Source organism: Trichogramma pretiosum, unplaced genomic scaffold (assembly GCF_000599845.2).
Source record: "Trichogramma pretiosum strain Unisexual culture from Peru unplaced genomic scaffold, Tpre_2.0 scaffold97, whole genome shotgun sequence".
NCBI lineage: Eukaryota > Metazoa > Arthropoda > Insecta > Hymenoptera > Trichogrammatidae > Trichogramma > Trichogramma pretiosum.
Genome location: NW_019640794.1, coordinates 251,212 through 270,861, shown reverse-complemented (window position 1 = coordinate 270,861; position 19,650 = coordinate 251,212). Strand labels below are relative to the sequence as shown.

Below are 19,650 nucleotides of genomic sequence, written 5' to 3'. Positions count from 1 at the left end.
GCCACGCGCGACAAATATACGGCCAATTATCGTCATCGATTTTAATCGAAGCCGCTGCTGCTTCGAGAGACGATCGTCCAACAGATACTACGCGCACGTATATCACAGTCAATAAACTTAGGCGGCAGCTGCGATAAAAATAAAATAAAAAAAGAAAGAGAGAATTTCAGACATCAGCAGGTGCTGTGTGAATTGGCTTCAATCGGATTAGAAACTCGCGCGAGAGCGGCGGCTGTGTACTACACTACTTATACTGTATATATCATATAGGTACTCCCGAATAAGCTGCTGCTGCTGCTGCAGCACGAGAGGCTCTCTCTCGCGAGTTGTCAGTTTAGTCGGTGTGCTGCTGCGCGAGCGAGCGAGTGCGTGGGTGTGTTGTTTTGACTCCGCCGCCGCCGCGAGATACGTATACGTGCAGGCGCGACGTTCGTTCGTCCGTGTGTGTGTGTGTTGTATCCGTGTGCTTTTTCGGAGTTCGGCGACTGTGCTGCACTGCACACTGCACGGGTTCAAAAGCCTGCCTGCAGCGGGGCTGTGGCGCAATCGCCCGCACAGAAGAAACGGTCTGCTCCGAGCTTCGAACTCTACTTGAGAGAGAGCTGCAGCGGTCGCTGCACAGTGTGTGTATACTACTGCTGCTGCACCACGGCAGAGTTGACGTAAACAACAACATCAACATCCCAAAAGTGACGTTTGACGTATCGCAGTCGAATGTCTAGTTCATTACTGTTCGCGTATATGTGTAACCTGTGCGAAGCAAGTGCAATAGTGGAGGGTGTGCAGTGACAGATATATACACAGCAGCGGAGTAGCCCCCCTCGCTGCACACTGCACGCATAAAACCATTGTGTGTGTCGTGCGAGTGCGTATTTGACGTATGCGGCTGTGCGATGTTGACCAAGTCGCGCGTCAATTTGACAAAGTTCGCAAGACGTTTGACAGGCGATAACGAGTGAAAGAGGAGTCGCTCGCGCTATCGCGATTTATAAGTGCCTCTGCGCAGTCAGCGTGTGTGCTGTGTTCGCGAGCTGATAAGGCCGCCTCGAGCCACCTCTAATCGCCGCGCAGCACAATACACAATAAACGTGTTTAACAAAAGTCAGCGAGAATAGTTTTTCATAACTAAAAAATCGCTCGTGCTAAGCACAGCTCAGGAGTGTGTTTGTGTGTATGTGCGAGTATATATGAGAGATATATAGAAAGAGAGAAGGAGAGCAGCAGCGCGAATTAGAGAGGGGCATATAGCAGCAGTGGCAGGCGGCAGCAGACCGCTTTGCAGAGCAGGTACTATAGGCGTATATATATAGAGAGAAAGGAGAGAAAGGGAGAGGCTCTCTCCTCTCTCTCTCTCTCTCTCTCTCACTCGGGCGGTAGTGGCAGCGGCGAAGATGGCTTCCATCAGTCTAACTGCGGCGGTGGCGAGCAGCGTCGTTGCTGCAGCGGCACAGCTTAGCGACGCTCACGGCACTCACAATTTACCGACCAACTCCGCGACAAAAACAACAACAACAACAGCCTCGCTGTCGAATAATAATAGCAACAATAACAATAGTAACAATAACAATAACAACGGCAGTGCAAGTGCTGGTGCGTCGTCCTTCATCGATGCGTATAACGCAGTGCCTCAGTGGAAACGTGAGTTAATACAGCGTCGCAAGCAAAGGGCCGCCGCGTCCTCCGAGTCCAACTCTTCGTCTGCTGCGTCCTCGCCGAGATCCAACGACAAGAACAGTGCGCTTGGTGGCTCCTTGTTGTTGTCGCCTACTACTGGAGTTTCGCCTGCACTGAGCAACGGCGCTGCAGTGAACAGTGAACAACGTGATAGCGAGCACGATAATGCCGCTTACTCCTCAGTGAAATCAAACGTGTCTCCGAGAGCAGCAAAGAGTGCAAACATGAGGCCACCGGTTTTGCGGCACGTCACCGAGGACATGCTGGCCAAGCAGCAGAATCAGCAGCACCAAAAGCAAGACGAGTGTGAAAGTGACAGCTCTGAGGAGCTCCAGTATGGGCCTGGTATTGTGCACAAGCTCAGAAGCAAATATCTCAATATGACTTTGAGAGAGATGAACAAGAGCAGACCTACCATTCAGTGCTTCAGGAGAGCTGCTAGTTTAGAGGATCTCTTGGATTGTCCGGATGATTCACCAGATCAAAAGAACAGAAAGTACGCCAAGAAAAATGTTACTGGAGCTGCTGCTAAAGTTGACAGGTACAGAAATGCTGCCAGAGGTAATGATTCTATCAAGCGAGCTAGGAGTGTTGAGGCTCTTGTGAGGTATAACTCTTTGCCTGAAGAGTCAACGCAAAGTAAAATCATTCCAAGTGTGTTTAAGCAGGAGAATGAACATGTTATAGTCGTTGACAGGGCACAAGTGAAAATTGAAAATAGACTGACAGATATGATGAAGCCACCTATTAATAAGCCCAAAAGATTGAAGCCTGTACTATCTGAGACTGAGCGACCACCACCAGATCTAGTCAAAACTACTATGCGAATCTTTGAGAGTTCATCAGTGAGAAAACTTAAACCAAAAGGTGACGTTGCAGCTAAAGTGGCTACATTTAAAAACATCAATGAAACCTTCAAGGCACAAAACCAAAAGAAACTCATACCCAGCAAGCCACCGCTACAACCCAAGCCTTTTACCAATGGTAATTCTAAAATCACAGCTTCTCCCAGGAAAATTGTCATCAACAGGAAACCCATTGCTGAACTGATAGAAAAGCAAACGAATGGCAAGGATTCTTATCACAATGACAATGTCATCACAGAACCAATTGTAAATTCAGTCTCATCGGTAGTGAGTAAATTCCAGCAGATTGAAAAACTGTGCTCTCCGTCCTTATCTCCTGAACCAAACTTCAACAAAATCAAATTTTCTCCTGTACCTAGTCCAGAGCCTTTGATTGGGAGAGCCAAAGTGTCTTCTCTAGAATTAAAATCACCTACATTAACGCCTGTACCTTCACCAAGAGCCACACCGCCCAAAACGCCCACAACCCCTCAATCGCCAAAATCAGAATCACTGAGATCGCCCTTGATCAGTCCTGCAAGAGAAAGAGAAGCGCCATCGATTCCATCGGTAGTGGAAACCAACAAACCAGAGTCACCTAAACGCAGCCCAAGTGTAGAAGTTAAAGTGGAAAAGCCCACGGAAACCTTCGAGCAATACCGAGATCAGCTGCAGCAACAAGAACAACATCATCAAGTACAGCAAGCCCAAGTCGTACATGAGGAGGAGGTGCCCGAAGCGAGCGCCCCAACGACCCCCGAAGGAAGCTGCCCCATATACGATAACGTGGCGAGCGACGCGAGCAACGACCTGTCGAGGATCAGCGAGTCGTCCTCGTCGTCGGAGACGACGGTGCTCATCGACAGCTTCGACGAGAGCTCCGAGGCCGTCGACAGTCCCAGGGTCATATCGAAGTCGGCCCTCGACAACATCGGCAAGGCCGGCGTGACGATACAGTACAGCTTCAGCGAGACGTCGCCGTCGATCAAGAGCTACCTGCCCAGGTCGGCCTCGGGTCTCGACGACGACCAGGAGAACGAGGACAGCGACTCGATCGTCAGCGATCCCGAGGACGATTATTCGTGCGCAGCAGCCGTCGAGCCTCCACCGGTCGCCCCGAGAAATTGCAGCAGCGAGGACGCGGAGAACTCCGTCAACAACGTCAAGTCGACCATCGCCACGAGCTTCTCTCAGGGCAACGAGTCGAAAACCATAAAGAGTCAAAAGCAGCTGGAAAGCAGCAGTGCGTCAGCTGGCAGCAGCAGTAGCTCGATGCCGATCTCGACGTCCGTGGTATCGTCGGCGTTGCCGCCAGCTGCACCGGTACCGGCTCAAAAACAAATCGGCATCATCAGGCCTTTGGTGTCGACGAAAACTCAGCTGCCCCAACAAAATCTCAGCAATCGAGAGATCGAAAAAAATCTCATCAACCGAGTGAAGAGTATCGAGCAACAGCAACAGCAGCAGCAGCAGCAACAACAACAGCAACAACAACAGCAACAGCATCATCAGCAGCAGCAACCAACCAAAGTCGTAGTGAGTTTAAAAAGTGCCGAGGATATACAGCCAGTGAAAAAAAATAATACAAGTGCCGCCAGTGGATTATGGGACTCGAAAGCCTGGAATCAGCAGAACAACACGATGGTCTTCAACTTTAGTAATCGCGCGGACGTGCCGGATTACATCGAGAACGACGGCCTCATCATAACGAGGAAACGCGACAACAGAGGCAGGGTATGTGAGAGCTAGTGCATACACATATTTTATTATCATTGTTATTATTATCATAATATTCCTTCTTAACGCGCCGATAATCCCGATTTGACGAGCGCAACTTAGAGAAGGATAGCGAGGGACAGAGAGAGAGAAAAAAAGAGGAGTCGCGAACCGCGACACGGTTTACAATTTTGTTGACATTTCATTACCTGCTGCTACTCGTCGTCGCTGCCAGAGCCGCACCATGAAAGTGGCACGTTGCATCGTCGCCGTTCGTTACATATATATCTATAGTCGTCTTATACACGGAACTCTTATCCCTACCTTCTCTCTCTCTCTCTCTCTTTCTAAGCATGAACAGCACTGCAGCAGCAGCAGCGCAAATACACTTTTTCTCAATCGCTATGTAATACACACGAAGACGAAGTCGCTGTCGGTTTGTTTATGTATTTATTTAATTCATTATCGTTTCGACACGAGCCCCCGTAGTCTTACAAAATTAAAAAACTGCTCGAGCGAGGCTCTTCTTTGTTAACCCGAGTGAGCGATTAGAGTAGCTCGAGCGCCTATAAATACAATATTGAAAACGCAAATGTATAGGTATAATACGTGCTCAATTAAGCATGACAGCTGGGATAGAGAGCGAGGAAAGATATTAAAAAGCTAAAAAAAAATTAAGGAGGCGATATTTAATGCGGAGTAGTTTGTTATCTTTAGGAAATTCGAAGCCTGTACAAAATCCATTATTTTCCTACAACACTGAGGATCGTGGCAGGCAAAAATGTAATTAGCGAAACTTGCGCTGATGCAAAGTGCAATACACTCTTAACTACCATCTCTCTTTAATTTTTTTTGCTTCTTCTTTTTCATTCCTTTTTTTATTCATATAAATAACGTGTATAAGCCTTCGGAAGAGTAAGAAACTTCCAATCCTTGTAACGTCGTCCCATTTGAATTTTATTTCTCGTGTTGCGGCAGCCACAGCAGTTCTGGTTGAAAAACTCGTTCTCTTTCTTTCTCTCTCTTTCTCGCTCAGCTCGACTCGAAGCTCGGAGCTCACTCAGTCACTCGAGCTCTCGCTCGGTGAAGTTTATGAACGCGATCTTATTTTTCGCTCTTATACGGCATATCCGAAGTAATCGCACGCAGTTTCACTCAATAGAGACCATGTTTATACACGCCCGAAATTTATTCTCTCTCTCTCTGTCTCTCATTTTTTTCATTTGAATTTTTTCCGTTTTTTTTTCTTAATTTTATAACAGTAACACCTGGATTGTTACGTGTCGCGCGTATATCGGGAAAAAAGAAGAAGAGCAAGAAGTAAAAACCGCACACGAGTCTTGCCCCGATACGTAGCGAGAATTTTTTTCGCACGGAATTTCAAATTGAGTTTATTATGTCGAAAAGCCATCGTACTATACACAAACATACGTATATACGTAGACAAACAGTTAATATATAACACTTCAATTAGCAAAGGCGTACGGAGCAAAGAGAGAGAAAAAAAAGTCGGAGCTAATCACACGCAGAAACTCAACTCGAGTCGCAATATCCAAGTTTGAAGTCTCACGGCGTACCGGGAGGCAGAGGTATTTAACGATCGCGTATTTAGAACTAGGTCAGAAGTCAGGACCCACAGATTGTGTGTCTCTCCCTCTTTCATTCTCCTTTTTTTTCTCATCATCGTCGCAAACACAAAGCCATGGCACATGTGAAATCTCATTCGTTTCTTCGTATGTTCTAGTCCGTGTAATTACGCGCGATACACGTCTATAGGTATATGATAAAAAAAACAGCAGCAGTGGCAGCAGTAGCACGCCTTTCAAAACTCGGCATTATCCATTTTCTATATATGTATTAAAATGACTATAAATAGTAAAAAAGGCCCCACGTCGATCTGTCGAAACGTTCGCTACGAGTTACCGTAATAATATTGAAATCATTATTTATGCCTCTTATCGACTATATGCACCGTCGCCCGCGCGCGCGCCGCGCAGCACATTTGTCGCGCGCAAAATTGATTTGTTATTTTTCCGTTGCGGCCGCTGAGTACGCAGCGTGCGCACAAGCGGCCGATGACTAGTGCACATCGATGACTCAACAAAGATATAATTTATCGATTTTTCGGCCGTGTACGTATTACACACGTTACAATAACGACGACAGTACTACTACATACACGTGTAATACGCGCGCCCGACTGTATAGCGGAAACGAATTCTGGCTGCCGGTCTTTTTCCTCTCTCTCTATCCTTTGTTCTGTTTTGTTTTGTTTTGCTTGTGTTTTTTGTCGTAACCAGACGATTCAATTTGGTTGATGCGGGGCTCGACACACACACGGATACACACTGGTCTTACGTGGCTTATCTGCCGAGATTTTCGTTAATTAAGCACATCGGATAATTGGCCCCGATAAGCCGCGAGATATCTCGATAAATACGCGACAGAATAAATATTAGCACGCGAATGATCATTGTCAAAGAGAAGAGAGAGAGAAACAACAAAGCTCCCGCAGGTAAAAGCCAGCTACAGCTTAAAATAGCTGCCGCGCGTATTTAGCGTAGAAAAGAAAAGCACTCGAGCCGCAGCCTTTCTTTTCCTTCTTCTTCTTTACTTTTTTTTTCATATATATTCAATCGTATCTTGGGAAAAGACAGCTTCTTATAATGGCGCACGTATATAGCGTACAGCTATTATTCAAGCACGCGACTTCATTTTTTTCAAGTGTCGCTATATGGCGACGACGCGACGACGACTCGTATAATTTCTCCACTAATTACAACAATCGTATTTAGCGCAGCGCCGCGCGGAGTTATACTCGATTCGCGAGCGCGCACGTCTCTTTTGCTGCCATATTATATCGAAGTCTCTCTCGTAGAAGCCACGCGGGACTCTATTCATTATATTTTTCGAATGAAATGAACTAATATCATCGATGCTGCTGCTGCAAAAGAAACTTTTACTTTAGCCGCGTGCGGCGATCCCCGACGATTACAGCCTGTCGATCCGCTGTATAAGAGTCGTAATTTTTTGTTTTTTCGCTAAAAGAATCGCGGGGCGCTTACTTTTCTCTCTCTCTCTCTCTCTCTTTCTCTCGGCGTCTGCAGAGATCGTTGCAAAACTAAACTAACGCGATTCCCATGCCTGCTGCTGTCTGTATAGTAGCCGGCCAATCGGCCCGAGTTTTTAAACTATTATATACAGAGCGTAGAAAGTTTTGAGGAATTCATTTACGGCTCCGCGCGAGACTGGTACAGCCGCGCGAGAGAGAACGAAAAATGATAAGTCGCGCAGGCTTTAAAAATTTAACGGTCTTTAAATATCTAATGATATTTAAATAAGCCAAAAACTCGTTCCGCGCAATAAGTCTCCGCGCGGCCGAAGGAAGAAAGTGTAAAAACAACTACACACGGCAGATATTGCTGTACGGTAACAAAAAATAAAATGTAGCTATTTCCTCTTCGATTCGGATTGATAGTGGCTGCTCGGAGCGGAGTAAAAAAAAAATAAACGGAGACGAGACATTGTTGAATCGTATACGTATACGCATGCATTCATATGCATATATACGCCATGACTGCAACGGCGCGGCATTAACAACGGCAGCATTAGCAAAGAAAAAGGCGAGAAGATATGCGCGCTTCGTGCTCGCACATAAAGAATAAAATGGGCAGGAAACGGACGCGCGCCAGCAGCAGCAGCAGCAGCAGCAGCAAAGCAGCAAAGCAGCAGTGAACCAGCAGTACGTATACTGCTGCTGCTGTTGCTGCAGACGCGTGTACATATGTCGCTGTTATATAGATATATGCGTGTAAAAGGAGAGAAAAGCCGTAGTGCGCTATACTGCATATCGCTGGGCACTGCAGTATGCCGATCATCATCATCATAATGTTAGGCGCGCGCGTCATGCGTGTTTACAAGGCAAAGTGCATTGCCGAGAAAATTCGACTGTATAGTAGTAGTAATAGTATAGTATAGTTGTTGCTACAAGTTCATTGGCATGAATTTACAGCTCGTGCGTTTCATTCATTATACATATAAATCGCAGAGGAAAAAACCCTCTTTGATTGTGCGCTCGCGCGGAGGGCCTGCTGCACTGGCCGTTTGGTGTATAATTTGCGATCGAGCTCTCGAGTTCACCGTTAAAAAGTTTTACGATCTTTTGCGCAGCGGCTCGGAGCTTTTCTTGCCCTTTGAAATTATTTTATTTCATTAATACAGCGGGTAGGCACACACGTACGCGTATATATATGGCAAGTTAAAACGTGAATTACATAAGTCGGGGGGAGGCTCTCTCTTATACCTTCTTCGGAGCGAGCGCGACATTAACCGGATTAAAACGGAATGTGACGGAGAGTTTTAGCGCCGGAGCGTTAAGTTAGATTTGATGCATATTTTATACACATCTATATAATATATGTAGAGAGAGAGTAAGAGCCCAAGACATTAGCTGACTCGAGAGAAGCGGATCGATCGTCGTGCAGTATATAATATTCTGCGCGGCAGCTTGCAACGTGACAAACAAAGCAAAATCGCGACAGTCCAGCGGACGTTTCGTTTTTTTTTCTCTCTTTTTTACTTTAGAAAATCGATAAGCGCGAGCAAATATGTTTTTCAAAGGCTTAAAACGATAAACTACCTGTCTGCGTGCATATGCCGCCGCGTGGTAGTGTGTCGCGAGAGCTCGATCTATAAATGAAAGACAAGCATCGTAAAAAAAAAACGAGGTACTCGAACAAAACAAAACGAAAAATAAAATAAAATAAAAAACAAATACACGTGCAGAATCTAATCTGCTCGTGTGTCGAGTATATACAGCGAGGTGTCGTGCGATAATAAAAAAATAAAAATTAATAAATAAATAGATTTTGCGTTTACGTGTGTGTACGCTCACTACTGTTATACGCGCGTTTTTTACGACACTGCGACAGCAGCAGTAGCAGCGATAAGGAGGCTTAAAAAAATCACGTAACCTTCTTAAGGTCGTATAGTAGCAGCAGTATATAGCGAGGGAGAGAGAGAGAGAAAGAGATGAAAAAAGACAGTAATATTAGCAGCAACGCGTCGACGTGTCGCACAGCTTTTATAAACGTCTATATCGGGTTATGCGCAAAACATCCTTATATACAAGCGCGAACTTGTTACACACAGGTATCATAGGAATATGTATGCAAGCCAGAGGAAGAGAGAGAGATAATAACAGCCACGCACCACGCGCGTCTAGAGATTATTGAGCAATTACGCAGCTCTCCTAGGATAATGCGCACTATATAATGTGTAACGTTATGATACGAATAAATATTATGCTCGCGCTCGCGTGCTTACAAGCTCTCCTACACACGCGAGGTGTATATAGCAGCCGGTAAAGTATACGAAATACACGAGGGTGTCGAAAGCGGCTACGAGATATTATATTGTACGTAAAGAGGCGTGTGTAGGCGCACAACCTTTAAGGCCAATTTGATCGATGAGCGCGAGCAGGCCCACGCATGCAGCCAGCGCGACAATGTGCGTATGTAATACAAAGTCGCGGAGAGCTCTTATCGCGCGTTTTCCACCTTACAATACCGCAGCAGCGCGTTACAAACGTGTTTATACCGATAATATATTACGTAGCTCGACGTAACACTCACTCCATCTCATTAACTATTATATTATACTCGTTGACTTATATCTCTTTTTTCCTCGTTTTTCAGCAACACACGAGCAGCAGCGGGGGTGGAGGAGGAGGCGTCGTCGATCACCATCAGCATCAGCAGCAGCAGCAACACGGCTCCGACAGCAACGGGGCAGGCAACCACTACGAGCAGCAGTACTACGACGAGTCGTCGGACAACGAGTACTCGATCGGGCCCCCCTCGCCCTGCGACGTGTCCTTCTGCAACGACAACGTCCTCATCAACGGCCGCAGTAATCTATCGAGGACCCCGAGGAATCACAATGTGAGTCATAATGAGAGCTGAGCGCCTCACCTGTATGCATCGCGTATATGAATTATTACAGCTCTAATGGATGTATTATACCGATCGTAATTACGTGAATTCGCTGTGTATTACGTATGGAGTTCTTTTCTTTTCGTTTTCAGCTTCTGAATCGCGTATTATATCCGTTACCGATCTTCCGTTACAGTAAAGCGAAACTGCTCGGTGTTTTTATGCGTGTATAATAACTGGCGCTCGCGTCGCTAATTTTCCATGATACATATATTTTTCTATAAATCGGTCTACCGGTATATTACGATAACAGGTCACCACATCTCGTAGAATATCTTTTTATCCCCTGCTACATCCCGGCCGCCCGTGTAGCGTACCTTACTTACATAGAGCCGCTCAATCGATACGATATACCGATACTTAATCGATGTACGTGCATCGGTCGTCAAACGAATATATAGAGTACGAGAAATCCTCTTCATCCTAGTTGTTCGCGTCGAGCCGTTTTACGTCCGAGTTTCGCCGCTACGTCGTGTGTGCCACGGCGTTGGTGTGCACCTGTGCACCTTCTATAACCCGAGAGATGCGCCGTGTGTGCAGCCTCGATCTTGCGCGATTGCTTAGTAAGCGAGTCTTTTACCGATCCATGTATACGCTGCAGCAGCACATATGATCGTGATCGTGACGCCGCGTCTGCGCTAGGATATATTATATACCCACAACTTATACATACGTGTGTGCGCGACGAGACGCCGGCGCAAAGGAGCACATTTTATATATATGAGAATTTTTCTGCTGTATTGTATGTATACGTGTGTAGCGCACGTTTATATGCGATGCACAAGTCAAGCGAAGCGCGCGTTAATTCAAATGACCTCTATATACACAGGCTGCGCACATGTGCCGACTATATAGTACATGTGCACGCGTCAATGTATATGCCAATGTCTGTATATACGTACGTATGTACCATGCTCCAACGCTAATTTAGTCTCTGCAACATGCACGACTCGATCCTCGCTATTTCTCTCTCTATCTCTCTTTCTGTCCGTGTTCTCGTGCGAGTATATAACAGTATGAGATCGAGCATCGAGTCAGTTCTCAGGAATTGTGTGCGCGCAGCAGCTCTGGCAAAGCTATTTCTTGATCTATTTTTCTTCCTTCTCTCTCGATCGCGGCCCTATCTTGGCGTTGTTGTTGCTTGTCGTCGTCGTGCGTCGCCGTCATCATCATCTCCAGCGACTGCATCCGAGACTCTGTTATGCTCTCTTTCTTCCATATATCTATTAGCTTTGCCCCAATAATGCGCCACTCTCGCAGCTTTCTATTATCAGATGATTTTGCATGTATATACCTGAAAAAAAAAGAAGTACATGCCGCTATGCTGCAGCAGAGTAGGTGTAAGAGCTGAGAGACAACGTCGACTACGACGACGCGACTAATCGGCCAAAAGATTCGTGTCACGGAAATGCAACGTGCCGAGCACGCGGTTTTAATATTGCGCTGCCGCCGCTGCAGCATCACTCGCTCGCTAGCTAGCTAGTTGATTGCATGATTAATGGGAAGGAAAGAAATGAGGAAAAGAGCGACTAAAATACAATTGCGATTCTGTATTATATACACGCCGCGCGCGGCGCTTAATAGAGCCTGAAGCGCGATAGAACTAATAAAAAAAAAAGGCAGCCAAAAGCATGAAATCGAGGCAAAACTGACGCTTTCACGCTGTGTGGAGTAAGGTCAATTGGCGAGCGCTGCAGGTATATAATAATATTATTATACATTAAATGCGAACGCGACAAACGTTCCCTTTCTCTTTATCGCTTACATATACATTTTGTCGGATCGCGGCAATCGCTTTACGACTGCACTTTGTCATCTAGATAGCCGTTAATCAAATTTGATATAGCATTTAACGCGACTCGGCCGCAGCGGAATATCGCCTACTACGACTACACGAGGTCGCACACGTTTTTGCGCTTCGCAGCCGAGATATCGCGAGAATCAATCGTCTTTATATACGTATCGAGACTCGAGGTGCGAGATTTGAGCGCGCGGCCGCTGAGCCGAGCTAACAACCGACCGGTGCGCTAACATCTCTCGTCTCGTCTCGACTCGCGTCTTCGGAAGCGTATATAATTGCGCGGCGCGCGATATTCCTCGAAACTCGTTACGGTATATTTTAAAAGTTGCGCGCGGCCAAACGCACACAACGTATAGTTGTAGTACACCGCGCCGGTATGACCATGTACACACACACAATAATACATATAGTCGTTCGGGCGCGAGAAGAAGAAAAACGTCGTGTAGGCCGCGAAGCCAAGAGTTGACGCGTCATTCTCACGAGCTGCTGCAGATGCAGTACACACACACAACACAGTACATACTTATAACGTATATATAGAAGAATAAGAAGTTCGAGCGATTAACGGCGAATGTGCACACACGTATAGCACTATACGTGTGCACTGCGCTGCACCAGTCTATGCACTTGCTACTTGAAATAATGACCGGTACTGTTATATTATTTTTAAAGCGCACTCGGCCGCGTGTATACCTACAATACTACCACTACACGGATAGATTCGCTATTACTGTATAGCGTAAGACATTTTTTTTTCTCTCTCTCTCTCTCACTTCCTTCCTTGTGTGTTGTTGTTTATATGTGAGACGATCGCAGGGGGGTGCAGCTGCGATTCGCTATGCGCGCGGCTCCAATTTTCATTCGTCATTATCTTATACAATGTCGTTACATTGCGGATAAAGGTGACGAATTCGGAAGCGATTCGATGGCGACCTCGCGTTTCCGGGTAGTAGTGCAGCGATGGAAGAAGGACTTTTTGGCCTCGGTACAGCGAAAGTTCGTAATATGCTGCGCTTCTGTGTGCTCCACCTTGTGATCGCCAATGACGATCGTACGTCAAACAAACACACTTACTTACGATCAAAATAAATCGGAGTCGTATATGAAAAGTCGACGTGCATCGGACGCACGACCCATACATTTATCAAATGCACTAGTCGCATTAGTCGCAGATCGACGTGCGGAATTCCGACCATTAATCGCACGCATTCGCGGACTTTAAGTTCAAGTTCGAGATTTAAAGAGCCTCTTGGTACGCCTGGAGAGCTTTCCGAATCGCGCGCTGATCTTTGGCGCGGTATGGGCACTTTCACTGTGTGTAATACGCCATCGACGTGCGAATGCCTGAAATATTTTCGATATACACGTACGTACGTACGTACGCAAGTGAAAAATCTCTCCTCCCCGGCAGCAGCGCGCGAGCTTATAACGGCTCGGATACGGGATTCCGTGCCGATGACGTTAGTTATTTTTACCATAATTTTCCGATCTCATATTGCAACAGCACTTTTGCGGTTTATAGAGAGAAAGAGCACTCGTATTACGCTCTCGCCGGTGCGCCTCCGATACACATTTATATGTGTGCGTGTGTGTGTGTATTATATACGATACCGTTTCGCCTGATAGTGGATAATCATTTTATTAATTATGCTCTCGATACACGAGCAGATATACACTTTTCCAAAGTATTATAAGTATCCCGCAAATAATGTTATTTCACGTTCGTACTCATAACGATACGAATTCTTTGATTTCGCAGTGCCGAATTCAGTTCGACGACAAGGCCACGAAGATGTTCGAGTACCCGAGCGAGTCGTCGATGCTGCTGGCGGAGGCGATCGCCGAGGCCCAGGCCCAGGCCCATGCACAAGCTCAGGCCGCTCAGGCCAGTATGGACGTCGGCGATTCTGCTTCCGCTTCCGGCGAGTCGTCGTCGTCGTCGGCAGCAGCGGCAGCAGTGCCTATGAGAGGAGCAGCCAGCGGTACTCTGCCCTCGCTACTCGGTGAGTGAACATCCATCCATATAGACCTATATGGACGATATATATATGTGGTGTGCATACACACACACATGACACGGACACATGCACTCTTACACCAACAACACACGCAAAAAGTGTAAATGCCTGTACTGCTGCTGCAGCGCGTCTGTTTTTCTGCTGCTGCTTTCTTTCTTCCGTCTTTTCATCGCTGCAGCTGGTTTTAATGCATTTTTTACATTTATTTTCGATGATGTATGTATCGTGGTATATATATAAATACACACACACACACGCATTATACATACAGCACACATGCATCGACACAAGGCATGAAAGCGGATGTGGCCATTATTCGAGAGGCTCTCTCGCTGCTACTCGCGTGGCGTTGATGAAACACGTTCTTCGCTCCTCTCTCATATTCTTGTATAACAAAAGGAAATTATCATAGGGAAAATATGATATATTTCACGTACGTATACACACGCTTACTTACACATCTAATATATAATACACATTTTACTGACTCTTTTGCAAGATACACTGCTGCAGGTTATTTATGCATATTATTATAAGGATCGCTAGAATATGCACGAGCTTTTGGCGAAAGTCGAGCGGACACATGCGCGCCGGCGGTTCATTACACGTATATAGCTATGATATGACAAAGCAACAACTACAACTACGAGAGGCAACAACAACCAACGACGTTTATGCAATGACTTTTTACAATATATAATGCGATTCCCTCTCTCACTCACTCGCATGATATATTTATAACTTATACATTATCGCATACACAATGCAGCGCATGTACACATACACACACGTCACATTGCACACATATGAAATCATACACACACGGAGCGCCGTTGAAGCAAGCCAAGAGTGAAGCGGCGGCGACGGCGAACGGGTGAATAATATCACATTCTCATTTCTGCATTCTCAACTTTTAAAGGTGATTCCAGCGCTCAGGGCCGAAATATGTGGGCGGCTCAAGAGGCGCCAAACATTTTTTTCAGTTTTTGAGGTCTAAGTTGCTTGTCGAGCGTCACCAGAGTACGTATCACACGTAGTGTAAAGTTTTTTTTTTATATTTTTTTTTGTTCTTTCGTTTCATTTCATTTCATTTCGGTTGGGTAGTTGTTCAGCGCCATTAATATACGACACGTTTGTTTGTTCGTTGATTCTTTTTTTTTTTATGATTTTCATTACGTATTCCTTAGACTGTAGAGTTGCAAAGACGCGAGAGTGGAAAAAAACGACGTGCATGATGAAAAGAGAGTCGAGTGAGTAATTATGTATACACACACAGAGAAAAAAAAGAGGCAAACTGCGAAAAAGAGTTTTATAACGGAAATAATGATTTTAACGGCTCGTTATAGCTCCTCGAGTATGGCAGTTGAAGTCGCGTAAAAAAACCTTTATAATTTCCAAAAGCATGTTCCGTTAGCGCCGTCGAGTGCAAAGTATATAACACATACGAGCACATGCGCGCATCCCACGACAGTTGAAAAGAATAAATATACATATTTTTCAAATGAAAAAGAAAATTTATATATACAAAAACCGCATGGAGGTGGTCTCATGGAGTGGTACTATAATACTAAGACAACCTTTTTCTTTTGCAGGAGTAGGCGGCAATCTGGCGACGTACACACCGAGCAAAGTCGACCTGGCGCACGACGGCTTCGAGCTCGGCGTGACGGCACGCGCCACGATAAGCAGCCTACCCTCGCCGCAATCGCCGACATTGCCCAGCAGCTTGAAAAAGGACCAACAGACGACCATCTCCAACGGCGGCGGACTCGGTAACGAGCAGCAGCACAACAATCAGCTCGATGATAAAAACGGCGGCCCAGTGGATTACAGGAAAAATTTGCAAGACCCCCAGGCCGCTAACAATGCCTGGGGCCAAGAGACACCGGCCGATATGCTGTACTGAATTCGCGCTCGGCCGAGCGTTTAGAGTTAGCACCGCTGCTGCTGCTGTTGCTGCCACTCTGCCGCACGAGAGAGGCCCACTTTTCTCTTCAATTTTTTTCTTAATTCTCTTTTAAGCTGTGTGTCGTAAGTGTGCGAGTGTGAATGTGTGTCCGTGCGTATGTATATCCGATAGTGTTGTACACCGTATTTGTACCTTAGGTAATAATGTGTACGTTCGTTTGTGTATGTGTGTTTCGCTCGTCGATACACACGCCCCACGTATGTGACTCGAATTGAACGAAAAACGGAGTCTACTTTCTGCATTCCATTATAAGACCTTCGTATTTACATATAATATAATTATCATTAGTAACTGCCAAAATACGTTAACTTTACGACGAAGTACGTTTAATTATCGTGCGTATGTGCATTCGTTCGAGTTCGCGCGAAGAATGGAAAAAGAGGCCGAGAGTATATCGTCGACAATTTTTCTTCGCGCGATAACACGACGCGTGCATTCGAGCGACTGCATTTAGAGCGTCGCGAAAAAACCTCCTCGAGGTTTTTTGATATCGATCCCCCCCAGCTGCTGAATTAAATTTCTTCGATGAATTTCCATCGAACGATATACTCGTTGATATTTGTATGATAAACATTAATAGTAGACGAAAACTGTAAACATAATGCGACGATACATTTAGAAACAAAACTTTTTTGAGATTATTATATAATCTTTGTTATAAGTATAGTTGATACGTACATTACTGCAAAAGTATATAACTTAAGGAAGCAAAAAGAAAAGAATAAATAAATAAATAGACGAACGCATGATTATTGACGTGCATTACGAGCTGTAATCAAGCTGGTTGTGCAAGTGTGACCAGCGAATATCAAAGATTGAATTTGCCTCGACGGATAATCAAACAAGGCAGGGTGAAACGCGATAAGTGCGAGCATTATTCAAATTTAATCGATATGAGACTTATTTATAAAAGTATTCCAACTATAGAATATTCATGTACAATATAATCAAGTCCTTTTCCAAAATCCGGCCTTTTTTGGCGTTTTATATAGGATTAAAAAAAAAATAATGAAAAAATCTCATGAAATTGTAGATTTGTATATTTGATAAATTTTCAATGCTACTGCGCATAATGAATTTCTTTTTTCTGATCTGGAAAGTAACAGAAAAATTGATTTTGGCTTATAGCTTTTTTACATTTGTATTGTGCTAAAAGTTCAATGTGTGTATGAAAAGAAAGTTGTTTAAATTATAGAATATTACTTCAAGTTATGTTTATTTGTAGCCATCCGATGACAATGTATAGATGTAATTTTTCACACTGTTCATTTTGTGTTGTAATTGTAAACATTGTTTACAAGTTATATCGTTAATTAAAACGATTTTTAGAATGCGATGGAGATTGCATATTAGTTTATTGCATATTCGGTGAGCTTTGTCAAGCCAAATTGGACTAATTTTGTTAATTCCAAGCATTATGTACATACTACGTATTCACAGGAATGAATATACTTAATTCCTTGGAAATATTTCTTTTTTTATTTCAATGAGCTACTTTTATGTTGAGTATTGTATGAACACGAGTAATTGAGGCACAAGTTTATTAGTAATACGTTTTACGATAAATGTCTGTTGACGAGTGCTTTCTTGCCTTTCAATTTTTGATTTTTGATCGACGAATATAAAAGACTTTGCCATCGAAAATTGTGTGAACAACGCAAAAAACAAGCCATTCAATAAGACGACCGATTCAAGTTATTTTAACTTATTACGAGATCATGGACTGATCATAAATGTAAGTGACGTACTGAAACATATTAACTTGTGAAAGACTTCTTTGATTACGTTTGGTCTGTTTGGTCATGAATTGGTTTCCGCAATTGTCGTTGTATGGTTTTGTCATCAAATCGAAAAATACCTCATTTTTGATGTCACATAGTTAAGTAATTGTGATGTCTCATTGCATTTTTGTAATTAATATTTAGCAATTATAGTATGTGTCATAGCATCAGTGTCTAATATTGTAATAGAAAATGTTATTTTTTTGTTTTGGTTAAAGAATCAGAAATTAGTTAGAGCCTTTTTTTGAAAAACATTCATAAAGAAATTTATTTTTTTATCAATTTTTTGAGATTTTTTTGCATCATTCCAAATTTTACTTAAAATCTAAATCAATCATATAATTGTGAAAAAATTTTTTACACTTATGAACTAAAATGACCACATTCATCTATATAAATTAAAATTATGTGTCATAAGCATTTTGTTACTTGTTAATTTGTTTATAACATCAAGGTTTCAGTTTTTTGCTTACTTTTTGCAAAAAAAGTTCATAAAAACTAATTGTACATTGTAATATACATGTTCATTTATCATTGATTTCATCAATCATTGTTGTTTCAGCGAAATTAGTATCAGCGATTTATAGAAATTATTTTTATCCTAATTATTGTATTTTATAATTAAATCATTGGATTATTTATTTATTTATAATGAATTAGTATTACTCTGCTATGTAATATTATAGTTCTTCGTGAGTTGTAATCATGCCAATAGCTCATTACAATAAATAATAAGTATAACATAAATTTTTTGATTATTTACACTCCTGACGTACATAAGTAATACTGCCACACTATTATATTCAAAATTCTAGAAACAGCACATATATATAGCAATACAATAATTTTTTTAATTTAGAGAGATTGTGAAACCCGCTCAAAAATAAAATTGTTGACCTTGTAACTTCTGCTTAATACATCTTTAAAAGGCTCTATTACAAATTTCATTTTTATGTTCTGTAAGGTACCATTAGAGCTTTTATAGAAACATTTAGTAAAAGTTTCAGAAAATGGAATCAAATATTTGATTTCTGGGCTGACTTCGCCACTCCTCTAATTACAACAATATTGCAAGTTGACAAAATGTTATCACGGTTCCGTCTTTAAATTATTATTGATATCCAATTGAAAAGCAAACATCTATCTTAAAAAAAACTATATACAAGAAAAATTACAGAGTTCGACCTGATTATTTATGCACAGATGTGAAGTATTCCTCTTCAAGATCATATAACTCAGTCGCCATATCATCTCTTAGATTGGCCAGTTTTTGATCGCACTCGTTTTGCTTGGCACGGAACAATTTACTATTTTGTGATATCGCTTCATTGACTGATAAAAAGTCATTTAAAATTAAGTACTGCTTAATGTCAGAGACCAATTTCAATAAGGATTCTCCAGCTCTGACCATATTGGCTGCTCTCACTTGCATCTCATATGCCTCTTGTTCACACTGCACCAGTTTTGAAAGATTTGTCTCGGTGTCAATTTTGGCCAATTTTAATATTTCTGGCGGAAAATGTTTACATTTTTAGTGTCAAGTGCAATTTGTTTGTTATGCCGATGATGAGGTTAGATAAGCTTACCTTCGAAATTTTCTAGCATCGACTTTATATCTTCTTTCAGTCTTGTGCTGTAGGATTTTAGCAGAGCTTCTTTACTCTGTGTCGGGGTTCTCGTGGAAGACATTGTTTCTGTTCGTTACTCAAATCAAGAATGTTCAAATGACTGGTGTCCCGTTGACAGTTTTATACTTTTCGCTCCACTGATGCGCACAGCAGCTAGATCAAGCAGCACCCGGCGTGGCGCCTGCAAATAGCCTGTCTGCTAAGAACCAATTCGGCCTATGCACT

At 43.4% G+C, this 19,650-nt stretch overlaps 2 protein-coding genes across 3 annotated transcripts; one reads left to right on the top strand and one right to left on the bottom strand.

The window, feature by feature from the left end:
• Window positions 1–446: 446 nt before the first annotated feature.
• LOC106650135 (general transcriptional corepressor trfA) lies at window positions 447–17,483 on the top strand. 2 transcript variants are annotated; one of them, XM_023457767.1, is made up of 5 exons: window positions 447–4,253; window positions 9,932–10,177; window positions 13,789–14,032; window positions 14,967–15,067; window positions 15,640–15,720. In XM_023457767.1, exons 1-4 carry the CDS (start codon window positions 1,392–1,394, stop codon window positions 15,035–15,037), a joined length of 3,423 nt encoding a protein of 1,140 aa, XP_023313535.1. In that variant the 5' UTR covers window positions 447–1,391; the 3' UTR covers window positions 15,038–15,067; window positions 15,640–15,720. The 2 variants fall into 2 exon arrangements, with proteins under 2 accessions (XP_023313535.1, XP_014223462.1); XM_014367976.2 differs by lacking the exon at window positions 14,967–15,067 and having other exon boundaries at window positions 15,640–17,483.
• Window positions 17,484–17,569: 86 nt separating this feature from the next.
• On the bottom strand, window positions 17,570–19,574 carry LOC106650138 (mediator of RNA polymerase II transcription subunit 22). The gene is made up of 2 exons (XM_014367982.2): window positions 19,384–19,574; window positions 17,570–19,306 (listed from the first exon to the last, which is right to left on the bottom strand). The coding sequence occupies exons 1-2, from the start codon at window positions 19,484–19,486 to the stop codon at window positions 18,987–18,989; spliced, it is 423 nt and encodes a 140-aa protein (XP_014223468.1). The 5' UTR covers window positions 19,487–19,574; the 3' UTR covers window positions 17,570–18,986.
• Window positions 19,575–19,650: the final 76 nt, after the last annotated feature.

Excerpts from the sequence above, each read along its gene's own strand:
- LOC106650135 (XM_014367976.2), top strand. The coding sequence starts at position 1,392 with ATGGCTTCCATCAGTCTAACTGCGGCGGTGGCGAGCAGCGTCGTTGCT. Across the intron at positions 4,254-9,931 it reads AACGCGACAACAGAGGCAGG|CAACACACGAGCAGCAGCGG; the intron begins GTATGTGAGAGC and ends CTCGTTTTTCAG. Across the intron at positions 14,033-15,639 it reads TACTCTGCCCTCGCTACTCG|GAGTAGGCGGCAATCTGGCG; the intron begins GTGAGTGAACAT and ends TTTCTTTTGCAG.
- LOC106650138 (XM_014367982.2), bottom strand. The coding sequence starts at position 19,486 with ATGTCTTCCACGAGAACCCCGACACAGAGTAAAGAAGCTCTGCTAAAA. Across the intron at positions 19,307-19,383 it reads GATGCTAGAAAATTTCGAAG|AAATATTAAAATTGGCCAAA; the intron begins GTAAGCTTATCT and ends ATTTTCCGCCAG.